Source organism: Prionailurus viverrinus, chromosome D3 (genome assembly GCF_022837055.1).
Source record: "Prionailurus viverrinus isolate Anna chromosome D3, UM_Priviv_1.0, whole genome shotgun sequence".
NCBI classification, from domain to species: domain Eukaryota; kingdom Metazoa; phylum Chordata; class Mammalia; order Carnivora; family Felidae; genus Prionailurus; species Prionailurus viverrinus.
The window spans coordinates 68,114,623-68,134,369 of NC_062572.1; the positions used below are offsets into that span (position 1 = coordinate 68,114,623).

General features: G+C 46.7%; 1 protein-coding gene across 2 annotated transcripts in view; it reads right to left on the reverse strand.

Moving 5' to 3' along the window:
* The window catches only part of LOXHD1 (lipoxygenase homology PLAT domains 1), a 165,224-nt gene that overhangs the window by 81,756 nt on the left and 63,721 nt on the right, over nt 1–19,747 (reverse strand). For both annotated transcript variants that reach the window (XM_047827882.1, XM_047827881.1), the window contains exons 9-14: nt 18,619–18,754; nt 17,899–18,059; nt 16,827–16,913; nt 16,292–16,427; nt 4,284–4,438; nt 2,279–2,439 (exon numbers count right to left, since the gene is read on the reverse strand). In XM_047827882.1, the coding sequence (XP_047683838.1) occupies nt 2,279–2,439; nt 4,284–4,438; nt 16,292–16,427; nt 16,827–16,913; nt 17,899–18,059; nt 18,619–18,754 (836 nt within the window). The remainder of the gene's footprint in view (nt 1–2,278; nt 2,440–4,283; nt 4,439–16,291; nt 16,428–16,826; nt 16,914–17,898; nt 18,060–18,618; nt 18,755–19,747) is intronic.

The window sequence follows — 19,747 nt, forward strand, 5'->3', positions numbered from 1 at the left end:
CAATCCCATTCCATCCTCCCCATCACCGTAAGACACATGCTGGGCACGAAGGTGCAGAAGACCAGAGAGGTTAAGAAATTTTCCCAAAGCCACACAGCAGGGAAATGGCTAAGACTCCTGGTCCCACACTCCCTCTGCATCATGCGTGTAGTAAGGCAGGCAGTGTGGACACACCAACTTTTTCCTCATCCCCTTTCCAGATTCCTCATCCTCTTACTGGCCTGTCTCAGGGCTCGGTCCTCACCATTCTTTATCCATGCTCTCCCTGAAGGATCCTATGCATTTCCCTGACTTTAAATTCCATCACTACGCTCTCATTTCCTGGATCTATTTCTCATGGCCTGATTCTGGCTACTCGATTCACAAGCATCTCAAACCTAACGTGCCCCGGCTAAACCTCCCGAGTCCAGCCCATCTCCACCCTCAAACCTTCCTCCCCTCCCCCTCCCCACCCAGAACCCTTCCTCCCCAGGCTCCCCACTTCAGCAAGAGCATGACCTCTGCCCATCTGCCGAAGGCAGAGACCTGGGGTCTCCAATTCCCCTCTCTCTTGTGGGCACATCCTATGAGCTCTACCTCCGGGATCTGCCCCCAGTGTGGCCCTTTCTCCCCACCTCCACTGCAACCCCCTAGAGCCGAGCTGCCATGTTACAGGTTTAAATGCATCCCCTCAAAGTGATACGTTGAAGTCTTTTTTTCTTTAATTTTTTTTTAGTGTTTATTTATTTTAGAGGGATAGAGACAGAGCATGAGTCGGGGGGGGGAGGGGTGCAGAGAGAGAGGGAGACACAGAACCTGAAGCAGGCTCCAGGCTCCGAGCCATCAGCACAGAGTCTGACGCGGGGCTCCAACTCATGAACTGCGAGATCATGACCTGAGCTGAAATCAAGAGTCACACGCTTAACAGACCGAGCCACCCAGGTGCCCTGATATATTAAAGTCTTAACCCCTAGTACCACAGAATGTGACCTTATTGGGAAATAGTGTCCTTACAGGGGTAACCAAGTTCACATGAGGTCACCGTAGGGCAGGCCTTACTCCAAAATGACCGGTATCCTCATAAAAAAGGGAAATGTGAACACAGACACAGACATACACAGAGGGAAGGCAACGTGAAGACACAGGGAGAAGGTGGCCATCTAATCGCCAAGAAAGCCTGTGGCCACCAGAAGCTGAGAAGCATGGGGCAAACCCTGTGCAGAGCTCCTTCAGACGGGACACGGCCCTGCTGATACCTTGAGTTTGAACTTCTGGCCTCTGTAACTATGCGTCAACAATCCTGTGGTGTAAGCCACTCGATCTGTGGCGTGTTATTACAGCAGCCCGGCAAACTAATACATCATGGGCCCCGCAAAGCTTCCTATCAGGCTTCGCTTCCCCTTTGGACCTTCCATCCAGAAGCCCTGCTGCTTTCCTTTTTATTCCTCAGGAAGTCAGCCTCACTGTCCCCTCTGCAGACAGAAATTACCCAGCTCGAAGCCACCCCACCTCAGTGTGGCCGCTCCCAGCAGCCTCCACGCCATCGTGCGGTTTCCTTCATCCCATTACTCACAGTCCATGAGTACAGCTTTCATCGTTTATTCACTTCCTTATTGTTTAGTCCCCCTCTAGGCTACGCACTGCATGAGGTCAGGGAGCAAGTGTGAGCAAGTGCTTTATAAATATCTTTTGAGTGGATGGGAATAAGTCTGCTCCATCCAGCTATCAGCCAGGCAGCCTCCTGGTCCAGTAGGGGGGAAAGGAGTGGGTGACCAGAACTCTCCCACCTCGTGCTTCATCCCCACGTGCATATCAGCCCCTTGCCGGCCTCTGCATGAGCCCCCTCCTCAGTCCCGTGCCTCATGCCACCTCTCCAGCCTGGAGCACCCACCACCCTCTCTGCTCCTTGCCATCCAGCCACCCTCTGATCTTCTGATATTAAATCTTAAATCTTTTTTTTTTTTTTTAAGTTTCATTGAGCGGGAGACTAACACTCCAAGGTAACTCAGTTACATTCTGCAATTGCCATATTGTATCTTTAAAAAGTAAGAACGCTTTGGTACATAAATAGGCACAGTGGCCGCGCACCGGGACACCTGAACCGGGTCTCCGCACCTGCGGGTGGGGTGGGGACGCAGGTCTAAGCGCCATCGGGAGGGCCATCTCTTTCTTGCACCAGCTACATCCTTCAGCCACTACTCCACTCCCCGGTCCACGGCGGTGGGTAGGGCTGAGTCTTCCCAAGGCGGGGGCCCAGGACCGAGGCGGGAGAGCGCCAGCAGCAGCAGGCCCCACGCACCTGAGACACGGGAACTCTACGTTGTCGCTCTCGGGCTGCCCTTCTTCTCTCACGAGCACGCGCTCCAGGAACCAGCCGCTGCCCCCACCTTTGCCGTCGTGCCTGATCCTCACCCGCCTCACTTTCCGCATGGTGACCGACTCAATGGTGAACTCGTCAGCCTTCAAATGGGGAAGACAGCAGGGTCAGTTGGACAGTGGCTCCCTTAGGACCCAAACACCAAGGGAAAACACGGGCCCAGAAATCGAAAAAGCCAGGGCTGATGGGTTGGACTACTGGTCTTTCACAGGTGGGCTGGGGGATACCTAGAAAGAACAGGTCTTACCCCTTCTCTAACTGCTCCCACTGGGAAGTCACTCGATATCAAGTTCCCAACAATGGAAGTCTATGTTTTTTGGTTAAACAATGGCCATTCCTTATGATCTTTTTTTTTTTTTTTACATTTATTTATTTTTGAGAGACAGAGCACAAGTGGGGGAGGGGCAGAGAGAGAAGGAGACACAGAATCTGAAGCAGGCTCCAGGCTCCGAGCTGATGGCACAGAGCCCGACACGGGGCTCAAACTCACAAACCGTGAGATCATCACCCGAGCCGAAGTCGGACGCTCAATGGACTGAGCCACCCAGGCGTCCCTTTATGATCTCCTTCTAAATGGCAGATCTCCCAGGAGGATGGACACATTAGGCTGTTACCAGTCACTAACCATTTATCATGAATTCATTCCTTGGCTAATCAACTTGGGCTCCTGCCACAGAAAGATACTGACTGGGGGACCAGTGGTCTTGCTAATTTCACCGTTCTGCCTGCTAATGGGGCAGCAGAAATACAGTAGGGGCTGGAGAGTTGCCAAGCCTACATGAGCACATCTGGGAGCCTCCAGGAACAGAAACACGAGTGTGGGACTGGTGGACAAAGGAGTCAGAAGAGGTAGAAGGAAAAAGTTAAGAAAGGGTGGGTAGGTGGGAGGGAGAGAAGAAACATATTGGTCTATGTGAACTCTCCCTCTCCATCCCTCCCCAATGAACCTCCGTGTACCCACAACACTCAGATTACTTTTGCCAGCCAAGAACCAGGCCAGCCTGGATTGGCCTCAGAGAGACCTCCACTCGAGTTCCAGGGTTTGTCCTGCCATCGCCAGGCAGGGAAAGAGCCAAGACTTATGTGAGGTCAGTCTGCAAATCTGCTTCACCTGGTAAGCACCTCCAGCCTCCCATTACTGCAACAACCACTCTACTGAGCACCTGCTCTGTGCTGCAGGCCAGGTCTGTTGGGGGGTGGGGGGAATATATGCACATCCCTAATGTTCACATCAGCTGGCTACAGGTAGGCATCCATCCCTTCCCCATTTTAGACATGGGAAAATAGGCTGGGGGAAGGGAGCTACTGGCCCCAGGCTGGGTTTGCCCCCAGATCTGCCCGCCACTTTTCCCATTGCCCCACTCGGCCTCCCCAGGAAACCCATCTGACAGATGCTGAAAATGAGGGGGGCACCCAGCACATCAGTAAGGAGGCTAGGAGCAGATCCCAACTCTTCCATTCCCATGTTTAGTGCTTTCTTGGTTTTTCTTTCAAAAGGAAATGACAAGGTGCCCCCAGTGGTCATGTCAAGCAGAGAAGGCAAAGTTCCCAGCTTTCCACTAGCCTGTGTCCTCCGGTCCACACGCAAGGTGCCCAGCATTCCTCCCTACCTGCCCACCTCTGAGGGAAGAAAGGTGCCACTCATACTTCCCCAAATGTCCTCCTATTCTGCCCCCTTCTCAATGCTTAAGGTGGGGAGGGGACCATGACCCCTCCTGGGTGGCTTTTCAGGCCCCAGCTGAACAGTCCCAGGAGCCTGGAGGGTGTCGTGCATGCTAGTTCGCCATTCCCCTGAGCAAGCCTCTCTGACAGCTGGGCCCCAGCACCCATATCAGCTCTACCTTAGCAGAGAAGGGAAGACAGAAGACAAGGGCACGGGACCTGGGACCAGTTGAGCGGCATGGGGGAGGGGCACGGCTGCACTCACATTGCCTTTCTCAAACAGGTCGGTGTTGTTCCTGCAGTTGTAGAGCAGCCGCTCCCCGGTGTCCCCCACGTCGCCAAAAAGGCACAGGTAGACATTGGCATCGGTTCCTGCGCCTTCGAGTTCTCCGGTGCACACGGTCACACGGTACCGGGCCACTGTCAGGTAGAGAAAGGGACATAGTGGCTGGCCTCCCCCTGCTCCCAGCACTGGCCCTGCTGCTCCTGCCTCTAAGTGCCTCCTCCCTCTTTCCCTCCAAGTCTTGCTTGGGCTGGCCCTGCTCCCTCCCCAGCTACACAAATCCCGACTCAACCCACTCAAGGATCAGCATCCCTCTTCCCACATAAACCAGAGGCTCCCAGTCCTGGTCAACCATCAGAATCCCCTGGGAAATTCTTAAAGAATGCAGATTCCTGTGTCCCACCTAGGCTTCCCAAATTTTAGTCTCCAGAGGTGGGATCCCTAAAACTGCTTTGTTTACATGCTCCCCCAGGAGACTCTGATGGGGTTGGCAGTGTTTGGGGACCACAGGTCTGATTCAAATATTTCGACACTTGATTCCATCCAACCCAGCAGATTCTTTTGTCTTAGGTTGTTCTCCAATTCATATGTGTCCTGTCTTCCCTAGTAAGAGAATTTTTCTTTGTGAAACAGAACTGAGCCCCCCTTTCCTTCAGAATTGAAAGGCACAAAATGCAGCCACCGTGGGAGGGGCGGCAGGTCCTTTCTCTGTTGAAAATGTACCTTGGAGGAGGTGGACTGCATCCCCACACATCACAGCCTCCCTTCTCACTTCAAATAAGCTAGAAAGCAAAGTTCATTCACTCATTCACTCACTCATTCACTCATTGGTCCTGTATATGTTGACTGAAGCCCAGTCGGTGTTCGGCATCATGATAGGACAGGGAATCAGCAGCGAGCAAGTCCAACAGACTCCTGTCCCCATGGTTACAGCAGAGTTGAGAGGGGGCAGGCGGAGAGGAAAGATGGACAGTAAAATCATAACAAATTATAACCGGGGAAATTTCTGAGTTACGTCTGCAACAAAGATTACATAGGAGCAGGGTGCCCTAAAGTGGAATGGAAGTGGGGAGGGGGAGTGTGGTGAGTGAGTGTAAAGGATTTAGAGATTCAGCGAGGAGGTGATGTCTGGCAAAATGCTAATGACAGGAGCGGACCACAGGAAGTTCTGAGAGAAGAGGGTACAGGAAAGTATGAAGCTCCAGGGTGGGGATGCGTATGAGTAGCAAATGTTCCAGCAGAGAGAAGGCTAGTATATCTTGGGGAGGGGAGGAGGGGGGTTAGATGAAGTCCAGAAGGGAGCCAAGGCCAGCACTGGGGGTATGACAGGTCAAGGTGAAAGCGTGACTTTCTAATGGGAAGTCATTAGAGCACTTTTAGTGAGCACGTAACTTGATCTGATTTATGTTTTAAAGGGTACTCTGGCTGCCATGTGGAGAACTGATTGTAGGAGTGAATCAAAGAGGCCAGTTACAGAATAATTACAGTTGTCTAGAAAAGAGAGGAGAGTGCTTAAGACTGGGGTGCTGTGGAGATGGAGAGAAGCCAGTAGACTAAAGATCTATTTTTGAGGGAGAACCAACAGTACTTGGTGATGGGTTGGATAAGTAATTGAGGGAAAGAGGAATCATGGATGACTCCTAGGGTTTTGGCTTGGGCAACTGGGTACTGTTCCCAATAAGAAGTATGGATGCCTAGGGGGAAGGATAGGTTTGGAGATACAGATCAATGGTTCTGTTTGTACATTACAAATTTGTGGTGTCTATTAGATGTTCATAAAGAGAGGCCAAGATGGCAATTGCATGTGTGTCTGGGGAGTCAGGACAGTTGGCATGACTGGTCATCACTGGCACATGGATTCCACTGAAATCTATGGGACCAGATGAGATCCCCCATGGAGAGGATGTAGACAAGGATTAGAGGGACACCAACATTAGGGATCAAGCCCAGAAGAAGCTAGCAACTCAGATGAGAAGCAGCCACGGAAGCAGGGGGGACATGTCTCTGAAGCCAGGAGAAGGCAGGAATGATTTCAGTAGTAAATGCCACCAAAGATAGAGAGTGATCTTTGGTTTAGCTACCTGGAAAGGATTTGTGTTGAGGACAAGAGCAGCCTCAGTGAAATTGTGGGGGAAGGGAAGAATCCCTACAGCAAGAGTTTGAACAGAGTGAGAAAGAAGTGAGAAAGTGGGTACAGCACCTCGATGCCTGGATAGACCTCTCTCAAGAAGTCTGTTGTGAAGAGGAATACAAAAGGGAAATACTAGTTGGAGTGGGGATTAGGTTTAAAGATGCTTTATTATAAAATATTTAAGATGTGAGATACTAGATTATTATACTAAGTGGGAATGATCCTGAAGAGAAAAGAAATGATAATGCAGGAGAGAAGGTGAAGTTCTTTAGAGAGGAAGAAGAAGAATGACCAGAGCATAGATAAAGGACTAGATTTTTCAGGGTTCAAGAAACTACAACTATAGAGACTGCAAGGAGGGCAGAGGTATAGCCTCAGAGGAGTGACAGGTTGTGGGAGAGCCTTGAGTACAAACTGAGATATACTGAGTCAGAAATTTAAAATAAGGCCAGTCCTGGGGCGCCTGGGTGGCTCAGTCACTTAAGCACCCAACTTTGGCTCACGTCATGATCTCATGGTTTGTGAGTTCGAGCCCTCCATTGGGCTCTGTGCTGACAGCTCAGAGCTTGCAGCCTGCTTCAGACTCTGTGCCTCCCTCTGTCTCTGCCCCTCCCCCACTAGTGCTCTGTCTCTATCAAGAATAAATAAACATTAAAAAAAGTTTTTTTAATTTTTTTTAATGTTTATTTATTTTTGAAACAGAGAAAGAGAGCATGAACGAGGGAGGGTCAGAGAGAGGGAGACACAGAATCTGAAGCAGGCTCCAGGCTCTGAGCTGTCAGCACAGAGCCCGACACGGGGCTTGAACTCATGGAGTGTGAGGCATGACCTGGGCCGAAGTTGGATGCTTAACCGACTGAGCCACCCAGGCTCTCCCTTTTATTTTTTTTTTATTTTTTTTTAATGTTTATTTATTTTTGAGACAAAAATTTTTTTAATAAAAATAAAATGAGGCCATTCGCAAGGCTGCATGTTGTACTACAGTAAATCTACAATAACTGAATAGGTCACTTGTTGGCTTTACCTAGGATAAGGTTATCCAGGCAAGCATGATAGAGGGATATAAGGGAAGAAAAGATAAGGGCATGTTTAGAGGTAGATTATAATGGTGGCCCATGCAATCTCATCCAGGTACAGAAAAAACTAAGTACAAGAAGAGGTGATAATAAAATGAGTGGATTAAAGGTCCTGATGCAGTTAAAAAATGTTAGGGTGGGAAAGGCAAAACTATGGAGACAGTAAAAAGATCAATGGTTGCCAGAGATTGGGTAGGAGGGAAGGGACAGAAGAAGAGACAGAGCACAGAGGATTTTTTAGGGCAGTGAAATTACTCTGTATAATACTATAATGGTGGATACATGTCATTATAAATTTGTCCAAACCATTGGACCATTATAAATGGTCCAAACCATTTGTAGAATGTACAGTACCAAGAGCGCTCCACAAGTAAACTATGAACTCAGGGTGCTAAGGATGTATCAATGTAGGCTCACTAATTATAACAAAACGTATCACTCTGGTAGGGGATGATGATAATGGAGGGGGTATACATGTATGGGGGAACGGAGTGTATGATAAATCTTTATACCTTCCTCCCAATTTTGCTGTAAACCTAAAACTGCTCTAAAAAATAAAGTCTATTTTTAAAAATGAAGGAGCTATTAAGATACTCCCAGATAAACAAAAAGTGAAAAAAATTCATCACTAGTTGACCTGTCCTGCAAGAATATTTAAAGGAAGTCCTTCACATTAGACATTAGACAGCAACTTGAATTCAACCAAAGAAATAAGAGCACCAGGGAAAGTAACAACATAGCAAATGTATAGACAGTATCATGTGATTTTTTATTGTAATTATTTTCTTCTCATATCTTATAAAAGACAATTGCATAAAGCAGTAAATATAAAACTTCACTGGTGGATTTACAATGTATAAAGATGCAATTTATATGATAGTATAGCACAAAGGAGGGGGAAGAGAACAAACCTACAATGGAGCAAAGTTTTTGTACATTATTGAAATTAAGTTGGTACTAATCTGAACTAGATTGCTATTAAGTTGTTAGTTGTAATTCTCTGGGCAACCATTAAAAAATTACAAAAAATGTATATATTAAAAGAAATAAGGGAACCAAAACAGTATTCTAGAAAATATTTACTCAATTCAAAAGAAAGTGGTAATGTAAAAATACAGGAACCAAAAAAAAATTCGAAACATAGAAAACAAATAGCAAAATGGCAGGCATAAATCCTGCCATATCAGTAATTACATTAAGTGTAAATGGACTAAATATTTTAATCAAAAGGCAGAGTGTGGTCGTCATCCTGCAGAAACAGGATGGGTTTTTCACCCCATATTTGCTCAGATATCAAGGCTGATGACGCTACACATGTACCAAGAGTGAACATAAGATGTATTATTCACATAATGAGTTCTGGGGAGAGTATGGTAGGTTCCCAAGAAGGTCCAAAAATGGCTTAAGACAGCAGGGAAGGATGACTAGCTTGGGATTTTATGGTGATTAAGAGATGAGAGTTCCCTTGTGGGGGTCAGGGCTTGCATGGCTTGAACTTTCCACCAGTGCTAAGGGAGGAAGCATCCAGTCTTTTTATCAAATTGCCCAGATATTAGGCAGAAAGTGGGGGGGGGGGGCAGTGTAACTTGAAAGTTGTCAGCAGTCAAATATCAAAAAAAGTCACACTGTTACACAGAGATTGGCAAAATTGATAATGGGTCTAACTATCTGCTAGAGAGATACACTGTAGATTCAAAGACCTAAATAGGATGAAAGTAAAAGGATGGCTACGAGAACTGGCCACCAGCAACAGACAGTCTGAATAAACGTATAACAAGTGAAAAGATTAAATCAGTAATCTAAAGACTACTCACAAAGTAAAGCTCAGGCACAAATGTCTTCACCACTGAATTCTACCAAGTATTCAAAGAAGAATCAATACCAATTCTTCTCAAATTCTTCCAAAGAACAGGAGGGAATATTTTCCACCTCATTTTATGAGGTCAGCATTACTCTGATACCAAAACCAGACACAGATATCACAAGAAAAGAAAATTACAGACCTATATATCTTATGAATATGGATACAAAAATCCCCAACAACATTTTAGCAAACCAAATCCAGCAACATAAAGAAGAATTATATACTTTGACAAAGTAGAATTTATCCTAAGGATATAAGTTTTGAAAATCAATTAATGTAATGTATCATCAATAGAATAAAAAACAAATATAACGTGAACATTTTAATAGGCTCAGAAAAAAACATATGACAAAATCTACCATTCTTTTTAAAAATTTTTTTTCTAATGTTTACTTATTTTTGAGAGAGAGAGACATAGCATGAGCAGGGGAGGGACAGAGAGAGGGAGACACAGAATCTGAAGCAGGCTCCAAGCTCCTAACCGTCAGCACAGAGCCCAGCGCAGGGCTTGAACTCACAAACCATGAGATCATGACCCGAGCTGAAGTCGGATGCTTAACCGACCAAGCTACCCAGGTGCTCCCAAATCTAGCATTCTTTTATGACAAAAAAAGAAAACCATCAACAAACTAGGAATAAAAGGGGACTTTATCAACCCATAAAGTCATCTATGAAACCCTACAGCTAACACAGAATTTTTGGTAACAGACCGGATGCTTTCCTTAAGCTCAAAATAAGACAAAGGTATTTGCTTTTCAACATTTGTTTTCATTATGGTACTGGAGGTTTTAGCCAAGGCAGTTAGGCATCCAGATTGGGAAGGAAGAAGTAAAACTATTTCTATTCATGGATGGCATGATCTTATATATAGAAAATCGTAAGGATTCCACTAAAAAATATTTGAACTAGTAAGTGAGTTCATCAAAGTTGTAGAGTATTAAATTAACATACTCGGTCAATTGTATTTCTATTCTCTTGCAATAAACAACCTGAAAATGAAATTAATAAAACATCTCCCTTCAAAAGAGCATAAAAAGAATAACATATGAATAAACTTAAAAAAACAAGTGAGAAACTTCTGCTCTGAAAACTATAAAATACTACTGCTGAAAAAATTAAAGATTATTTAAATAACTAGAAAAGCATCCCATGTTTACTGATTGGAAGACTTAACATTGTTAAGATGGTAATACTTCCCAAATGGATCTATAGATGAAATACAACCTCTGTCAGAATCCTTTAGAATTGAAAAGCTAATTCTAAAATTCATATGGAACTGAAAAGGATCCAGAATGGCCAAAACAACCTGGAAAAAAGAATAATGAAGAAGCGTTGGCAAGGATGCGGAGAAATTGGAACCCTCACACATTGCTGATGGGAATGCAAAATGGTGCACCTATTTTGAAAAACAAAGAGTAACCATGTAACCCAGCAATTCCGCTGGTGGGTGTATATCCAAGAGAAGTGAAAGGATATGTCTACACAAACACTTGTACCTGAATGTTCATAGTAGCGTTATTCACAATAGCCAGAAAAGTAGAAACAACCCAAATGTCCATCAACAGTTGAATGTGATCTATCCGTACAATGAAATATTGCTCAGCAATAAAAAGAAATGAAGTACTAATAGGAGCTGTGATGTGGAGGGACCTTGAAAATACGCTGAGTGAAAGAAGCCAGACACAAAAGGTCACCTGTTATATGATTCCACTCACATGAAATGTCCTGAATAGGCAAATCTACAGAGACAAAAAAATATATAGATTATTGGTTGTCAGAGTCTGAGGAGTGAGGTAGAGGGAGGAGAGTGTGACTGCTAATGGATATTGTGTCTCTTCTGGGGGTGATGAAAATGTCCTGAAATTTGACAGTACTGACGGATGCATGACTTTATCAACATACTAAAAGCCACTGAACTCTACATTTTAAAGGGGTGAATTGTATGGGACGTGAATCATACCGCAATAAAGCTGCTGTTTTTAAAAATGGACACTACTCACGGATGATTCGTCTACAAATGAAGATAAAGTATGCCAGGAATGAGACAAATCACCAAAAAGTTAAAGTCAATGCACACGTTACGTTTTCAGTAATATACCCATTTTCATCTGGAGATGTAGAGACATCTGAAAGTCACATTTGACCATTAAACATGCGGGTCTGTGAAGACGCAGTGTGTGTAGCCAAAGCTCTGGTCAGAAGGACAGGCAGAGAATGACTGCTTGCCCACAGAGCTGGCACAGGCGGGCACTGGAACCAAGGGGCGTGGGGGCAAAAGCATCCTGCCCCTACACTGCCTCTTCACAGGGCCACAGCCCCTGAACTTATTAGAGCTTTTCTGCCTTCTCCAGTCACCTCTGCTGAAATGCAAACACGAAGTGTCTTCAACCTTCAGCATTTGCGTAAGTGAAGCTGATGCTTCTGTGTTTAGCTCCCAGGGACAGAACTGGTAGCAGCAAGAGGGATGAACGGCATGAAGTGGAGTGAGTGAAATGGGGAAGCACAAACGGGAAGAAGGAACACCGGCCTTGCTGACTCTTAATTCTGATGGACAGTTCTGCAGTTTTAGCTGTAACCACCCGGCAATTCCCAGAAACAAACTGATGAGGGAATGCAGCCATCCCTTTGCCTGGGAATTCCAGTCCTCTTTGTTCAGGAGCGCTGAGGTCCATTTGGCTGGAAGTTCTCGGGGCTCCCGATCTTCTCCAGGGGCCCCTCCCAGCCCAGCAGCCATTGAGGTCCATCCTCAAGCTCCATCCTGGCGGGAAGTCTACGGACAATTAAAACTAGCTGTATTGTTAGCTATCAGCAGCATAGACTTCCAACAGATGGGTACATACTACCAGAGCCTCTTGTACTTTAACTTAAAAATTACAGCTCAGACTGATTAACAAGAAGCTTCGATTTTCAGCACTCGAGTCCAGTGGTCTCCCGCCCACTCGTCAGCAGTGTGGCATCACTTCTCCCGGGCCTGCAGTAGGGATTGCAGATCGCATTGCTTCTACATCTCACCGGGCTCCTGAGGGAGGGCAGGGTGCACATACATCATAAGCGGTGTGTCTAGTCCGTGTCCTGGGGCTGCGTGAGTCAGCGAGGCCGCTCCCGAAAGCCTTTCCCCCTCAGACATGTCATTAACTGCTTCTTTGAAAGGCCCTAGGATGCATGTACGTATGTATGTATGTATGTAGTAAACCAGGAGTACACAATTTCAAAGTTAGAGAACTGGTTTTAAACTGGGACTTATCTTATGAGTCTAAGACGCTCCACTTAAGGGACTGCCAGGAAGCCCTGCACATTATTCACTATACCGTGGTACCAATGGGGGACGTGGCACTTGTCACCAGCTCTGTTTACTGTTACAGAGAAGTATCCAGACCAAAAAAAGAGATCCAAGTTCCTGTAGAGGTGTGTAAGGACACCAGGGTGGGTGTTCCCAGCACAAGAGAAATTTATGTGGGCCAGATAAAACATCTGGGAGCGAGGAATCCAAGTTGACATGGGCTCAGAAGTACTGCCAAGGACCCCCAGAAGGCACCAAACTGCCTTTAGAGCCAGGACAGACAGCTCTTTGATTCAGCTCTTCATTAGAGACTGTTTTCATTAGAAGGGTTCTTTAGCAGCATCACAGAAGACAAAAACCAACAGCTATGATAGCCCCACATCTTGTACCCTGTTTAAAGATGTTACATGCACATTTACATATATAACCTACAGACATGCTCTTCCTGCCACGATCTCTCCTTATCTGTCACATCCCTATTCAGAGAACACCTAGCTCAAATGGCACCTCATCTACAGTTTTTCCCAACATCCTGAGCAGAAAGTTCACCTCGCCACTGTGTTCCCATGGCATTCTTTCACCAAGTCCCGCCACAGTCACCTTCAAACTCTCTCTTGGATTTATCCTCTCTCTAGTCTAGCCAATCTTTGCCCAGTCCCAGGACCTCTTTTTCTCTGCCCTTGATGACTTCTTAGAGACTCGCCCCTAAAATCCATCCTCCACACGTCCGTGAGACAGGCGAGGAGAAGTGTTGGGAGTAAGGAGCTAGAAGGAGTTTCAGGACAGGATGCAGTGTCATCGAGGTCATGGGAGGACTGGGAGGCAGGAGCCCGAGCCAGAGGTGGGACGTGTTGCTCAGAGGAGCTTCATGGGCTGATCCTGAGTGAGGCACGGGGACGGAGGGGACTGGGTAAGTGGGTGAGAGGTAGCGATCAGCAAAGTGGATGAGGACCAGGGTGTGGGTGAAGGGATTTTCCACATGAACATTGAAAGAAGCAGCACAGAGGCTCTGAGGCCTTGATGTGCAAACAAATTGCTTGGTATGCTTGATTAAAATGCAGATTACCAGGCACAGGCCTCAGAGAGTCTCATCAGCATATCTGGGGTGGGGCTGAATTGAGTCCCCTCCCCAATTCATATGTTTCAGTCCTAACCCAAAGTACCTCAGAATGTGACAGGATAGGAAGGCAGAGCTTTTAAAGAGGGGATTAAGATAACATGAGGTCCTCCGGGTGGGCCCTGACCCAATGCGATTTATGTCCACATAAGAAGAAGAGATCAGGACACAGACGTGACCACACAGAGGGAAGACCGTGTCAGGACACAGAGAGAAGGCCACCGTCTGCAAGCCAAGGACAGAGGCCTCAGGAGAACCGAACCCTGCTGACACTTTGATCCCGGACTTCCAGCCTCTAGAACTGTGAGAACTGTAATTTCTGTTGTTTAAGCCCCTGGTCTGTGGTATTTTGTTACGGCAGCCCGAGCAGACTAACAACACTGCCCCAAGAACAAGGGCAGGAGGTAGAGGTGTGGACAATGACCGAGGGGCACACCACATCACCTTCAGCGAAAGAGGAAAGTAAGCAGAGGCCACCAAAAGATGGGACTGATCGGGGGCAGAGGCAACACTGTGAGATGGTGTGAGCTCCAAGTCTGAGAGTGCAGAGGGACTCAGGCGAACTCTCTCCCCCGGGCCCCACAGTTTGTGAGGAGAGAAGACAGGTTCAGATGGACAGGGAAGCCAGGCTTTAGTCAGGGTAAGGAGGAGGTGGAGGGAAAGAACATCCGGGGCATTATAAGTAGAAAAACCTCACTGAAATGACAATCTATCAGTATTTTCAAGTTTTAACCAAACAAAAAATGGTTTCATCCATAAAGCTAGGGGAGAGGGACAAGTACAGACAATGGCAACAAGAATTTGGCGCTTGAGAGCCCCTGGAAAGGTGATTAATGCCTTAGCACAGTGTTTCCTCACCAGCAGCAGGGCCACCACTTAGAAATCTGTGAGACAAACAGGTCCTGGGTCCCATCCCAGGCCTCCTGAATCAGAAACCCTGCAGGTGAGGGCCCGCACGCTGTGTTTTCAAAAGCCTTCTGGGTGATAATGCACAGGGAAGTCTGAGAAGCCCTGACTTACCAGACCAGAGAGAACTGATCAGAGCTCTCACTTGTGCAATTTGAGAGGCAACCAGCAAAAAGGCTCAGGAATGACAGCAGCAGGGTCACTTCAGAAACAGGGAGTGAGGATCTAAAGTCGTGAGAATTGGTTAGAAAGACTGAGGAAGGGGTTAGTCCTAAGACCCCAGCCCCACTGGTTCCTCTCGGGCTCAATTCTGGTGCACAAAGGGGCCAGATCCAATAAGAGCAGGTTTATTTCTGCCTTGATGGGCTACATGTTATATAGTAAGTCTCAATTTGGGGCATAATGCTGTTATTGACCATGTCCATAGGGACATGATTGCCTTGTTACCACAGAAAACATTACTGAACGTGAAAAGACAGAGTGTAGACCCTGAACCAGGAGGTGGGAGACCTTGCTCTAGGTCTGACTCTCTCTCTGACTGTATGATCAGGGCAAGAACGCCTCACTTTCCTGAACTGCACCAGGCTATTTTAAAGGCCTTGAACCCAAATATTCTATGGTCACATTTTTATTTAAAAATGAAGAAGAACCATAAAGTAGATGATACATAATTGCAAGCACTGCCTAATTAGACTAACAGGGTGCTTTTGTAGTTGATATTTGCTATGTGGGGTTTCTAAGTTTTTGAGTATTTACCTCTATTTAGATCATTCAACAAACATATACAGAGCTTCTATTAGATGTACAAATGTCTGAGAAGTGACACTATCCAAATATTTAGAAGGGTTACTGCAACTATGAGTGACATTGTTTTCTATATATTCTTAACTCTGTAATTTGGCAATATTGCTATACTATTAAAAACTTAAGGACTACCGCAGTGATAGCAAATAGATTAATCATCTTAAGTGCCAATTCTGATCAATTGCTAATGTCTGCTTGGGGAGCTATACCAAGAGCGCTGAAACTCATTTCAGACTCAATGGGAGAGAATGCTGTGATTACTCAGTAATGTCTGCCAGGGGCAAAGGCAGGACATGTGCTGTGTCTCTGTCTATTCTGCTACTAGAACCTAGAGGTAAAATTATCTCCCTTAGCCCCTTTCAATGTGGAACCTGGGCCCCAGATTAAAAGCTTAGGCCCTCTCCTACTGGCCTTAAATAGAAATAGAGGACTCATCAGGGGTAGACAATCACCAGATACAGCCTTCCTTTTGGGGGAGGGTTTCATGAATAATTTGAAGAAGATGTTTTCTTTAATGTCAGGAAGGCTGTGGAGAAACATTGCTCAGTGCAGAGTCTTCTCATCCCCTCGTAGCCCACCTGAAGACCCATAAATGTCACCTCGCTCCCCCACACCCACCATCATAGAGCGCCGGTACCATGCCGTAGAGATGACTCCTTCAAGCCAGTCTTAAGGCCGAGAACTAAGTTCACCCGGCATTTGGAGGGGGCCTGATGAGGTACAGCAGAGGAGACTACCAGCTCATGGGCCAGCCCCCTGCTGACACACCGAGGAGGAGTTCCGCTGCCTCCCCCAGGACGGTCGGTACTCACTGGCCATTATCCTCCGCACCGTTGGGCCCTCTGCGGTCATTTCCCTCACGATCTCATTGTCATCCTCGTTGGCATCCAGCCAGCGATTGCAGTTGAAGTTATACTTGTCCTTGGTCAGGGTATTCATCAGGGTCATCTGGAATGAAGTCCTGGGTGAGCAAGGGGGTGTCCCAGAGATACACCATGCCCTGGGGGCCCCGTTCTGCTACTGCATCTAAGGGAGGCCACAACCATCCTGTCAAGAGGATTTTTGTGGAAAGCGGAGTGCCAGATTAACACTTGTCCCTCTTGGTCCCTGGAGACCCACGCTTGCCCAGCAGCCAGGTGACCGGAGAAGAATGCAAGACTCCTAAACACCTGTGCATTTTCTTAGTCTGCTTTGGAGGTCCTCTCCCCTCAGGAAGTCCCCGTGTGTCCAAATCGAGACCCACACTTACCCGCCCCCACTCCCAACAGACACAGACTTATGTGACAGGGTCATTAGAAAGAGTTCCTCTCCCAACCACCTCCCAAGCCCCAAGATGGCACATCTCACCCTCTCTAAATGCCAGCCAGAACCAGGGCTCCTTCTGTCATGCCATGCCCGAATCTTGTAAAACCTGCCAAGATCTGGGAGCTCAATCTATGGGGTGAAATAACAAGCCTTGGGTGGACATAATCAAGTGAAATGTGTTTATCCTCACAGCTTACCCCCTCCCTGGAGGGCACCCACCCTGGGCCACTTCTTCAGCAGTGAGGATGGCTTTGCTTCAAGCCACCCTCACAGACTTTGTCCTCTCGTGACCTTGCGACCAGGAGCACGTGAGGGCAAGATAGCCGTGTCGGGCCGGGATTCAGTCTGCCCTGGTGAAATTGAACAAAAATAACTGACCCACAGTAGGATCCAGAATAAAGAAAATCTTCCAAGCAGTAAACTCCCAGTAACGAAACCCATATGGCAACCCTGTAAATTAGCACAGGCCCACAGCCCCAGAACTCTGCTGGGCACTGAAACAGACGCAAAGATCAATACAGCAGTCACGCCCTTTCCCAAAGGGGCTGGCAGTCTAGCCGGGAGACAAATACATGAAGAGCAATGAACTGAGTGCATAACAGAAGCACCAGCGGGGTGCTCTGGGAAGACAGCTGAAAATTACAAATCATTCTCACCTAAAGGTCAGAGCACACTTCTGTTGGCAAAATAAGCCTTGCTCCCGTTAAATATGCACCAGAAATTTAGCGTTAAACTTACAATTTACCTTAAATTCGCTCCTTTCTGATTCATTCCAGATGGGGTGGTTTGACACTGCAGGCTCAGGGTCTCTGTTCTACTATGATTCCCCAGGATTCTAGGCTCCCCGAGAGCATTTCATTCCTGCTTCTGTCCCCCAGCTTTGGTTCTGGAGTGTTTGATTCAGGTGAAGGGCCAGATCCAAAGTGCACACCATTCAATCAATACTTTGCCTATAAATCACTCTGGCACCCCTTGCAAGGAGCTGAACTTCTCATTGCACCCTTTTGTCCTCAAACTGGATTCAAAATCTGGCTTAGAAAACCATCCCCATGACAAACACGTCTTATGTCCCTTCCTCCTTCATCCCTCCCAGCCCATTACACTTCCTTCCTACCCTAAATTTCTCAATTATGCCTGGTTTGAACCACTTGTTGTTGGGATTCAGGAGAATCTCATCCGTCCGCCCCTTCTGCCCATAAATCTGGATGAAGATTGGAGAGTTGGTACCAGCTTTCTTCAAGTCGGTCGTCCAGACCCACAAGGACCAGGGGAACTCTGCAGAGACAGGTCAAGAATAAAGAGATTTTCATGTTACCAGTGGGGAAGGCGAGCAAATCCAAGGAGCTCAGGAATGAAGCACGGACCATGCACAAGTGTGGCCCACTCTCAGAAACCCGCTCTAACAGGTGCCAGTATTAGGAACACAAAGATTCCCTGCTATTTGAAAGAGGGTACCTCAATGTTCCTTTTAACGTGGAAGTCTATTAGGATGTTTTAAGTAGGGAGAAGAGTTGACACCTTGCATCTCTGTATATTTAGAGTGCACTGTGTTAAACCGTTCAGTTTAACATCTAGCCCCTCACAGCAGCTTATGCAGTTTGGGGTCACAGGGGTACTAGGCCTTGGTGCCAGGTATGTAACTCTATGCCGGGCACGCAGCCTGTATCTTGGAGAACCGAGCTCTGCGGGGCCCATTCCCTTCCTTTCTAGAGGAGACCTGAGAAGCAGAAGTGGACTCCTTCGAGGTGAAGCTCTTGCCCAGGGGTCTGACATCCTGGCCTCTGTTGGCCCTGTCTGAAAGGCCACCAGCCTCTGATGCAGCCCCTGCACCTACTTTTTAGCCTCTTCTTCCTGAGAGACACCATCTCGTAGAGCTGCCTCTCGATCAGCCCATCCACCTTCTTCTCGTCCAGCCAGTTGCCGCAAGGGAAGGTCTGCTGGATGCCGGTGAAGGGGCACAGAATCACCACCTGGGAGGGCAGATGAGTCTCCTGCAGCAGGTCCCCGGGTTGGGACCCTTACAAAGTTTGACAGCCTCTTCATATTAAGGGTCATCTACATCAGGTTCCTCAAGGAATGGCACTTCTCTTACTGTTCTCTGCCTCATTAAATCTTTGACCAAGAAATACCCCCCCACAAGAGGTCTTCCCAAGTAGGTATTATCCGTCCTCCAATTTACCAGCCCAAATTCCGAATCCTCCCCTATATATAACACGTTCTTTGAACCCCGTGTTTCTTCACGCGCTTCATAAAACCTCAGAACAAACCAAATGAGCTAGAATACAACATCAATTCCCTACATTTGTCTTGTAGGGAAAAGGTCAATCACATAGAGAGCAATGTGTATCTGGAATTTAATACAAAAACAAACTGCTCTCTTCGGGGCTTGAGCCTCATTAAACCTTTCCTACACTTTCTCTAATCACATTCTGAACTCATGAGTTTAGAACTCAGAAGTGTATCCAGCCTACGCCACTCACATTAGAGATGTCCAAAGGAATGTTCTTGTGACACTACAAGATTTTCTATCAACCAAGAAATTTTGACTATTCACATGGCTAGATTCTCTGCTTTATCTTCTTTTTAACTTGAAAGCTAATTTGACTCTAGCGCTGATCAAGCATTTTGACAAGCTACTGTCTTACTGGGTGTTTGTTGTCAGTTGTTTATGGTTATTACCATTGACTATAGTTTCCTTGGATTGAATTATTACACTTAGATATACCCAGATATCTCTGAGCATTCAACTAATACTGTATGACTGTCATAGCCGTATGAAACCTTGCCTTATAACCAAGGGGAAGGAAGATAAAAGATTAGGGGAGGGGAGGGGAGCGTGTACACCCTCAATCTCCCAGAGAAACTCTCCTCCCTAGAGATAAATGATGTCTCAGAGCCTCAGGCAGTAGCCTCCTCAAACACAGTAGCCTCCTCAAACACAAATGTGTTAGCAATTCATAGAG